At 42.7% G+C, this 11182-nt stretch overlaps 1 protein-coding gene across 1 annotated transcript; it reads right to left on the reverse strand.

Annotated features, from left to right (window-relative positions):
* Positions 1 to 682: 682 nt before the first annotated feature.
* Positions 683 to 6591, reverse strand: ccdc124 (coiled-coil domain containing 124). Its single transcript, XM_079506699.1, has 5 exons — positions 6473 to 6591; positions 5288 to 5478; positions 4515 to 4716; positions 3038 to 3143; positions 683 to 1859 (listed from the first exon to the last, which is right to left on the reverse strand). Exons 2-5 carry the CDS (start codon positions 5444 to 5446, stop codon positions 1655 to 1657), a joined length of 672 nt encoding a protein of 223 aa, XP_079362825.1. The 5' UTR covers positions 5447 to 5478; positions 6473 to 6591; the 3' UTR covers positions 683 to 1654.
* Between the last annotated feature and the right edge of the window lie 4591 nt (positions 6592 to 11182).

An 11182-nucleotide genomic window follows, 5' to 3' on the forward strand; every position in this document is an offset into this window, starting at 1 on the left:
GGTTGCTATGGTTAGTATGTGACGTCACTGCACCACTCAGTTCACACGGGTGTGATTTTTAGTAAACAGACTACAGTTTCATGTCAATGTCATCCAATCAGGAGAGAGATCCCACATGGGGGTGGTACAGCATAAACAAGTGAAATTGGAGTGATGAAACAAATAAATGATCAGGAAAATAAATTGGAACTGGAACACTATGAAATTGAAGCTTGAAGAAACGGATTCTCTGTCCTGATTGGAAACAATTGGTGTCCCATGTGAACATTTGTTTTCTGTTTACTGAAGAGACAGGATTGGAGACAGGATGACCCTGATTACTGAACAAACACTCTATACACTATATACAGCAATGATTACTATCACAATGTAGAGTTTTAACCTTTAAACAAAACAAAATGTTTTTGTTTTAGCCAAGAAATATCACTTACAGCACCTTTAATTAACCACTTAAAACCAGCATCCATATCGTGGGGAAAGCTTTTGCAGAAAATAGGAGATTGGCAAGCTCTCACAACGCATCATGAAATCTGTTAAATTTGGGGGCGGGGTGGATCATATTTAATTTTTATTATGATTTTTACAAGGTTTGTATAATCAACTACAATAATAAAAACAATAGCAAAATGGCCTTTTGAGTTAACTTTAATCAAAGTGTACAAATAATGTACCCTGAACTGTGTTTGTATCCGGTAGCCACCGTTGCTGGTTTCTTTCTTGGACATTATTCGCTCTAGGTCATGTTTATTGACGCCGTGTTCTCACTGTGAATGATGTTGTACACTCAAGTGCAAAGGAAGGCATAGGAGGAATGCAACAGGAGTTCTGCTATGGAGAGAGACACGTGGTCTATAGACAGCGTCATTTAAATATGTAACATGTTTACAAATCCTATTTCTAATCTCTCTCAAATCTCCAAATCTAGCACGCTTCCAAAATTGTTAATATACATTGAATCCGCTCTCATATCCTGATTACGAGATTCTGTGTTTTATAATTGTGCTTGTTGTCAGTAGCTCTGGATCAGAGACACAAATGAAAGGCTATGAGACTGAAGAAACGTCTATGCCACCTTCTGGAAACCAGCAGGTACTACACTTGTGCACAGAGCCTATTATCTATAAATGTAAATTAATGTCTTAATGTCTCACTGTCTCCCTCTTCAAAATATTAAAACATATATACCTGTATGTAAAAAAAATAAAAAAATAAAAGAGAAAAGAAAAAGAACATGATGCCAATAGTGGGGTTGTGAACTTCAATAAATTACTTTAATCTCAAAACCAAAACTGGCTCCACACCTCCCCTTAAGGGCCCCAAATAAACCATACATAAATGAAACTGGGATTCTTCATCGCAGGGGCCTGCAAACACAAATCATCAAGTCAACAGGGGTCCTGAACCCAGCTGTGTGGGGGAGGAGGGAGGGTTCCTCGCTAAACCTTGAATCAAACACAAGTTCAAGTTCAAAACTCGGAGACTTTCCTCCTCGGCATGTGAGGGCCCTCACGAGCAACACGCTTATATTAGAGTGAGGTTGTTAACGTAGCGATTTCCATGATAAGGGCCCAATGTGCATACAGGTAGACCGTATTGTTATCTGAAATGGAGCTGCTCGGGTTGGGTGGGGTGGGGGTGTGTGAGGGGTGCTTGTTCACTTGGAGTTGTAGTTGGCAAAACGCTGGTTGAGGGGGTTCTCTGGGGATTTCACCCATTCTTTCTTGAGCATCTGCTTGAGCTGCGACAGCCGCATCCCGGGGTTCTCCATCTTGACGCGGGGCATGTTGACCTCCTCCCAGGCATTGTACGCTGCTTTCATCCTGCGCTCCGGGTGCCGGTCAAGGTCTTCAGGACCCGTGCTGGAGCGAGGGATGGGTTTTATCATTAGGAAAGTTACTAGACTACTACTTATTAAATACTGATTATTGGTCCGGTATACTTGGTCCTCTATGGGGACCTTGACAAAGTCAGAGAGAGAAGTATGAGGCAGTGTTGATTTCGTCGACTAAAACTAAGACGAAAAATGTTCGTCGACTACCTTTTTCAATGGAAACTAAGCTATGATGCTAGGATGACTAAAACTAAGACTAAATATACTGACAATTGTCAACAAATAAAAACTAGACTAAAATGTTAGGAAGGGACTAGTGGACAAGAGATCCAGTATAAGTAATTTACAATTAGTTGCATGCTGAAAATAGCCGATCTACAAGCTCACAACGCGCAACGCGTTGTGAGCTTGTAGATCAGCTATTTTCAGCAAGTGTAAAAAATTACGACGGCATCAAGGCCTGCCAAATTACATTATGTTCGACTAAATCAACTGCAGATTTAGTCGACTAAAATCATATATTTAGTCGACTAAAACTAGACTAACACTAAAACATTCCAGGCTAGATAGGAGCATGTGGAGGGGAACAATTCAGGAGTCCCAAGTTGGTGTTATACATTCGCACCTCACATTGCATTGCAATAACTAGCCGTTATCTTTCTATGTTTTCCAAACAGATAACAATTATCTGAGAAAACGAAAAGAGGTCCAAGGCCCTCTGCTTGTCTGCTACACTCAAGTAAAAAATCCTTTATTTAAGCGGCATGGCAAAGAGCATTAAAAATAACGTGTTTTGGCTTTAAAAGCCTTCGTCAGGGTCCCATGTTCTATTCAATGTTAGATAATCTGTTTAGAGTTGCAACAATCTCTATCGCAAGTACATATGTTATGGTGGAGAATGTAAATAATAATACGCCACCAAATTACATTGCACAAAAACATGTTATTTCTAAAACTGACATGCTCATTCTGCTTTATGATAGAAAAATAAACAAACTACAATATTGTATTCCTACAAAGAACAATTAGCAATCAATAAATTGCCGTTAGCCGGTGATGGGTGTGTGATCAGCATCTTTTCACATGACATTATGGCATGATGTGCAGAAAACACTCCCTAATGGCCATTGCAGTGGAAATCGGGCCAATAGCTATGCTCAAACCTTAGCGGATGCTTCTGTGCACACAGTGGACATTGACAGTTACCTGAGGACAGAGATGGCGTCCTCTATCGTTCTGGCCTCCATTGTGCCCTCGTCGAGGACAACCCGGTTGACATTCTCTTCCAGAGGAGTTTCCAGGTGGCTTGGCTCTGTGGAACAAAAAAGAAAAGCGCCATAACCAACCGGTGGTAAATGGTGCATTTATATAGCGCTTTTATCCAAAGCACATTCACATATATATATTAACACATTCACACATCGATGGCAGAGGAAACCATGCAAGGCAACAACCTGCACATCGGGAGCAATAGTGTTTCAGCGTCTTGCTCAAGGACACTTTGACATTAACACTCCGATTGCCCGGGGTTATTTAATCCATTAAATCTTAGCGCCCAAGCGATTTATAGCAACGGAGCACTTTTACCGACGGACCGGAAGTTATACCGGATGTGGCTGGAGCAGCTAAATGTAGCCTAAACACTAACGGCGATCGACAACAACGGGAGGCATGATTCAATCTAACCCGACTAGCGACTGGACAGCGGGGGGCCGTCTAACACAGGATCTTTTCTTAGAATTGGACGGGATGATTTAGATCGCGAGTTATTAATGTTTTAAGATTTTCGTTGTCGTCGGCTAAACAGGGGGGGAACATTTTCGATGACGACCCGCTGTTGTGCAACATCGAGGACAGCGCAACAGGCGCTCCTAGGCTGTAGAGCGATGCGATCGGTTTTCATATCAATCTGTCTTCAATTGTCAAAATTGTCTTTTGGATAAAACTTCGTCCTGGGCGCTGGGTGTTACTAGCGATTGGGGTGTTAACTCTGGGGGAGCCCGGGATCGAACTGGGAACCTCACGGTTCCCATCCGGCTGTTCTACCGGCCACTCGACCCCTGAGCCACTGCAGTAATAGTCGCTAGTGCAGCGAAAGAATAGATCACTTCATGAAATATCTGAGATAATTAGGAATTTCTGGAAGATTGAACATGCATTCCATTGCTAGTTTGACATATAAGACTCAACATGTAATGTATAACTATTGGTAACTACTGTGGGAAGAAACACAGTAGGGCTGCATGTGAAGAGATTTCAACTTTGAACCTTTCAATGGCCGCGTACATATTAAAATCTTATAGACCGAAGATTATGCATTTACAGTGTGCATAATGCGTATGCGTGCTGTGTTAAATGCTCTAATAGAATCTCTGTCTGTACACTCATACTTCCCAGGATTTTAGAGTGTAGATTAGGGTCCCATCACAAAGATAATAAGATTTATCAAATAGGCGTCTGTGGCCTAATGCATATTATATAAGCTCAAAACGTGCTTGCATATCTGCTACTTGATGCTGGTGTAGTATGATCAAGTAGGGCGTGGATTTAAAAACAAAAAAGTAAGATAAGAGGTCTCTGCCCGACAGCAACGATATCAAACTGTGGGTCCTTGAAATGGAAAATAAAAATAAAATAAATAAAAAAGCTTGAGAATCACTGGATTAGCAGAAGCTTTCTTTACCTTTCGGTTTGTCCTCTGTCGTCGACGTGTCCTGCTCGCTACGCAACGTCTCCTCGATCTGTGCCCGAGTCACTTTAATACCAGGTCCAAGAGCGATCTCCTTGACGGGTCTGGCCCTGAGCGCCGCACTCTCCTCGTCCAGGAGTCTCTGGTTCTCCTTCTTCCTATCCAAAGTTTCTAGCCTCTTCTTCTCTTTGTCATCCTAGAAGGGGGAAAGTATGGTTTATCTTTTTTCTTTTTTACATTGTTCTCTGGATAGGCTTAAAAAAGCAGCAATGCACACAATGTTTCCACATTTACAACCCAGTGTGGAGTTGAATTAACAGTGACTGGTTGGCTCAGGGGGAAAAAAGCGTTCAATAATAATAATTATTATTTTGCTTTCCTCCCAATTTAGTTGTTATGCCAATAAACAACACCCTCACAGATGTCTGTGTTGCGACTGCTGTTGTACCCTACTGGCTCAACTGCCAGTGTTGCAACTACTGTTGTACCCTACTGGCTCAACTGCCAGTGAGGAGCCCCCACCTGGAGGGCGTAGCACCTCTGTCCTACTCCTCCCATTCAACGGCAACATTTGTTAATATTAACATCACAATATTAACTCAATTAATGTATCCATATACTGTACTTTGGCTATTCAAAAATAGCAGATATACAAGCTCACGAACATCTTTAAAGACGGCCTCTGCCAAATAATATCTACACATTTTTGGGGTCCTTTGGTGTGAAAATGTTTTGAGAAGCAGCAGCACTGGTGACATCATATATACCTTCCTCTGCCCCTTCTTCAGGACATGCTTGTCGTTCTCTTCCCACATAGCATCCTCGAGCTCCTGCTTCTTCTTGGCGTCGGCCACAGCCTTGGCCTCCGCCTTGCGGGCTTTGGCTGTGACCGCCTTGGAGTTCTCCCCCTGGAACTTCTTGGGCATTCCTCCTCTCCTCTAGGGCCACGTTTTTTCAGCTAAGAAAAACAACGGACAGGGACCAATGTATCACGAACGAGCGTGATATAATAGACGATTAACCACTTGAAACCCTACGTGGTTGACCCGAGTCCCGAGTCAGGGCGCTACACTAGCATCTTGATTATTTTCCGTTTTCTGTTATTGTGGTGAAAGCTTTCGCTGAAAATAGCAGGACGACGAGGTCATGGCTTGTCGACCTGCTATTTTCCTGCAAAAGGTTTCCCCACAATAAGGATGCTGGGGTTTACAGTGGTTAATTGTCACGCAAATAATTGCTAATAACGTATCATTTAACATTTAAATCAACAACAAATCAAAATTACAATTCTGTTTGGCTTTTAGGTGTTGCAAACAAATTAGAACACACTTAAACATTTGACAATTAAGGTTTAATATTTCTACAATTGCTACAATTACAATTGCTACAAAACCTGCATAACCAGTCATTTTGAACACGAAGTTGAAGGATAAAATTAAGTCTGATAATTTTGTACCGTGCATGTTCACACACACATGTACTTTACAAGTTTACATTACTCAAGATCATTTTTCCAATACATATATTTTTCCATTATTATTAGTTTGACATTTTGGACAAAATAGCAAATTTTACATTGAGGTGCCCATATGTATCCGTATGGAGCCACATGATGACAGATATGCCAAGAGTTACGTATGGAACTAATAAATACACGCATTAAATAAATAGTGTTGCGTCTATTAGGATGCACACACAGATACACACATGATCAGGTTCTTGAGGTACAACTCATTCATTCTCTCTTTGTAATCTATAGCAAACCAGCTAACATGCTAGTTGGCATTAGCCTGTTAGCTACATAACGTTGTTGTCTTTTATTTTATTCTCAAATAGACTCGCCGTCTGATATTTCAACTTCGCCGTGACTGAATTATGGGATAATAGTTATACGAAATTGTTTTGAAGAAAATCAATCTTTAAGTCAATGAGAAAGGAAACAATAGTCATACCTAAATGACAAAATATTGTTGTTTCGAAGAGGCATTTGCCACCTCCTCCCCTCTTGAGACTGCGACGCACTCTGATGACGTACTATCAGCAGCAGCGTTTCCAAAACGTAGGGTTGCGACCAATTTTGGGTAGTTAGTGGTCTGGTTTTATGGGTCGCGACTCGAGTAAATATCTTGCGTTTTTTCCCCCTTCCTTCCTTCCTCCCTTCCTTCATTCTATTCCATTAATTCTTCTTTACAAACATTGCAACAACGCTGGTTAACAAACTGCACTCCCACTCTGGACGTTTTGGTGTACTGTAGAGCAGTGGTTCCCAAACATTTTATACTGAAGTACCACAAGTACCAGTATGGTGGTACTCACCATAATATATGTTAAAATGCATGAGCATATACCTGCCCTTTTTGTTCTCAAACATTCTATTAATGGCTAGGTGTGCTGTCATGCTCATTTCAGCATGGCTGGATAGCCTATTTCAACCAATTGCATGGTCAGAAGAACTACCAGTAGTAATATAAATATTTCATTCCACTTTTGTCCTTTTTCTCCTTTTTTGAGCAACTCACTCCTCTGTGTACCGCCAGAGGGGGGCTCAAGTACCACCAGTGGTACTAGTACCAGTGGGTGGGAACCTCTGCTGTAGAGCACATCAAACCTTCTACAAAAAACGTGTTTTAGATGATTTTAAACTGACAATGGTACTTAAAAAGAGTGCCCTTTAACCCCACAAGGCCACTGCCACTGCCATGACAATATTCCCTTCAAATGTCTCACTCCAATCATCAAATTAAATCACCAATCAAAATTAATGTACGAATTCCAATCTGGCTTCAGAACATCCCACTCCACTGACACAGACATGCCTCCTCTATTTGAGCGACCACATCAAACACGGGGTGGTGGATGCTGGCAAATACTGCGGCATGGTCATGCTGGACCTCCAAAAGGCTTTTGACACCGTGAACCACTCCATACTGGTTAACAAGCTAAAAGCAATTGGTTTTGATAGCACATCAGTAAGTTGGATGCAATCCTACCTGGAGGGGAGAGAACAGATGGTGGAGGTGAAGCTGTGGCTTTCCACAAGGAAGCATACTAGGGACTTTACTGTTCCTAATATATGTAAACGACATGACATCAGCTTGTGACTGCAACTTGTTCCTGTTTGCAGATGACTCAGCACTGCTGGTCTCGGACAGGAACAAACTGCATGTTGAAAAGGCCCTCAGCTCTGAACTCGGTAGAATCTGCACCTGGCTCGCTGATAACAAATTATCTTTACACCTGGGAAAAACTGAATCCATTCTCTTTGGATCAAATAATAATCTCAGCAAGGCAGATGGCTTCTCTATTAGAGTGGGTGACAATTTATTATTGATCACACGAAAAGATGAAATTACCTACCTAGGTTGAAGGTTCCTAGCCTGGTGGAACCACTCCCCCTGCTGGACAACATTTGCATTCTGCCAGAGGGTGAGTCTGGGATCTCTCAGGCAGAGACGATGTACTCCGGACCAATTCTGGCCGGAGCGATATGCGGCTGTATGGGGCCGCTAGAGGCGGGATCAACGTGAGACTTATGACATATTGAAGCTGTGCCACAGCGCAAATGTAAACATAACACAACAAGACTACAATCAAAATTATTATGGAGATATCAGATTTTTGTCCCGCTGCTTCCGGGTTCATCGTTTCTGCCTGAGAGATCCCAGATGCAGGCAGGAGGAGGGAACTGGTGAACTCAGTACTGCCGCAATCTGGCAGAGTCAGGTTAGAAGGTTCCATCCTGGAGGCAAATCTTTCCGGTGATAAAATGGCCACCAACGTAATCAAAAAAGTCAACCAAAGAACAAGATTCCTATATAGGATCTCCTCACTGGTCAACAAAAAAACCCTGAAGACCCTTGCAGGAGCCCTCATACAAGGTTTCTTCGACTATGCATGCAAGTGCAACAAACCATGTGCAACCCAGATTCGGCACAAACAAGGGACTAAATTATTTTCACTTTAAGACATGCAAATCCCTTGACTCCTTCAAATATGCTCTCAAGGTCACCTACGGACGGCTGCAATTCGAAACTGACCCCCATAAAATCTGATTCCCCAACCACCCCTTTTTCCCCTCACTGTTTGTCATGTTTTTTTTTCTTCCCTTGTTACCTCCTCTATGATGATTTCCTGTTTTTGGCTATATAGAAGTGTATATTTGTGCATCTCTAAATGTTATGTTGAATTGAACATGGTGGACCCTATTGTAAACAAGTTTAATGCTTTATGGTGTCGTCCACAGTTAACAGTTTTGTATTGAGTTGTACTGTAATTCTGTTACTAAATATTTCAATCAATCAATCAATTCACACACACACACACACACACACACACACACACACACACACACACACACACACACACACACACACACACACACACCAGAACCCCATACCAGAACAAGTAGGCTAATTGTAAACTTTGTGGTGCACCTAAAAGTGAAAATATAACCTACTGATTTGTAAGAAATATTGTCCACTCAATTGCATGGTTCATCCCCAGATTTGTACACAAGTAAAATGTAATTTGAATGTACTGGTCAAGACATTTTTATAGTTTATTTTACAGTGTGTTTTATTGCAAATAAAAACAATGTATACAGTTAAGTTAAGTATGATGCCCGCCGGTCCACAGTGCCCCAGTATGCCAGCTGATTTCATCCTTTTTTTGCTTATTTTCTGTCAAGACACCATTGTTGATCTTGTTGACATTCTGAAATCAGAAATTTGCTAATAGTCACATATTTGAAGGCCTTGCTGCTGCTCTGGCATTTGGCCTTTGTGCCCTCAAAAAATGACTACACCAATTAACCAATTACCTCCTCTATAATGATTTCCTGTTCTCGGCTATATAGAAGTGTATATTTGTATGTCTCAATTCATCATTTGTATGATGAATTGAAAATGGTGGACCCTATTATAAACAAGTGTAGGCCTAATGCTTTATGGTGTCGTCCACAGTTAACAGTTTTTGTATTTAGTTGTGCTTGAAATGTACTGTAATTCTGCAAACTGTTAATAAATACTCCAAGTTCCATCACCATCATGCCATGGAGTACATCATAAAATAATAAACCGATTCACATTCATCCGACTGAGACTAAGAATTGAGACAAAAAAAGATACGGTATGAAAGAAAACTAAAATCTGATGCACATCATGGAAGCAAGAGGCATAACCATAGAGTGGAGGGGGGGCTGCGGGCATAACTCTGTCATAATTCAATCAATGGCTCTGGTCTGCAGTAGCAGGGGCGACCGCAAGGGGCGGCATTTCACAGTCAAGTCGCGCGTCTTCATGACGTCAAAGCAGCATTATGGAGCGAGAGAGCGAGCCTGACAAAACCGTCCATCCTGGAACCGAAGCCGCCGCCCAGGCCGACCGCCTCAACCCGGCCAGCGCGCACAGCAAACGGCTCAAAGAACTGCAAAATGCCGCCCTGCAGACCACGCTAATGGCAGCACGAATGGAGGCAGCGAATCTATCCGACGCGGCGGACACCACCACCACCGGCGGCGAGGAGGAGGCCGGGAGCTTGTCCGAGCGGCACGCCGGGGAGGGTGAACAATCCAACGGCTTGCCCTTCCGCAACCAGTCGGCCCCTCGTGGTGATGATCCCCCTCTTCCTCCACCGAACAACCAGGACCAGCGAGACCCGGCCGACGGCGAGGAGGACGAGGAGAAGACGGACTCGAACGTCCTAAAGGAGGCGTCTGAGCAGGAGCGGACCCTGACGGACCACCTGAACAAGCGGCTGCTGTCGTCCTTCCTGGAGAAGCTCAACGAGAGAGACCTCCAGGCTCTGCCGGGGGTCCAGCGGCTGGACTGCGCGGTGGCGGCCGGCGAGGAGGACTCGAACAGGACCGCCGCGGACGACTGGTGACGCTGATGAGATGGTGGTGCTGCTGGTGATCATTCAGAACGCTCAAAAGTTAGCCAAAAAAATAGCCGATCTACAAGTTCACGACGCGCGTCGTGAGCCTGTAGATGGGCTATTTTGGGCGCGCGACACCGTCGTACACTGGAGCATAAATTAGCAAACTCAAGCAAACATGGGGATCATGAGACAATGTACATTTAATTCCACATCAGATATTCATTCCTGTTTTGACCCCGGTCTGTCTATCTTCTAAACAACATTCTTGAGTGCCATGTTGATCATTTGAGTTGTAAAACTTAGTATGAATGTGTGTAATGTGTGTGTGTGTGTGTGTGTGTGTGTGTGTGTGTGTGTGTGTGTGTGAAACTTCAAAGGACATGTGTACAATAAATGGCACGAAAATGGATCAACACTGGGGCATTTTGTTTGTTTTATGTTATTTGCTCATTTGTTGTTGTTGAGGCCTCAGTGAAAAGAAAATAACTATTCTGTCTCTTGGCATTTGGTCTGGTGGTTATTGAGTAAAGTAGACTTATGTACAGTCTGGAAATTAAATGAACCATTGTGAATTTAGAACTATAGTACATGGACATTGATAACACGTTTAAAAATGCCACCTTACATGCATCTTTTTATTTAAACCACAGGATATCTTTAATGCAAAATATACCAGGGAAATAGGGAAAAGTAATGCCAGTAGTAGTAGTCGTCATGTAGTCAAATTCACACATTCAACACACGCATGGTCAAAATAATCTTTGAACTGGGAACCCCCCATCCTG

This window comes from Electrona antarctica, assembly GCF_951216825.1.
Source record: "Electrona antarctica genome assembly, chromosome: 7".
In the NCBI taxonomy this organism is placed as follows: Eukaryota; Metazoa; Chordata; class Actinopteri; order Myctophiformes; family Myctophidae; genus Electrona; species Electrona antarctica.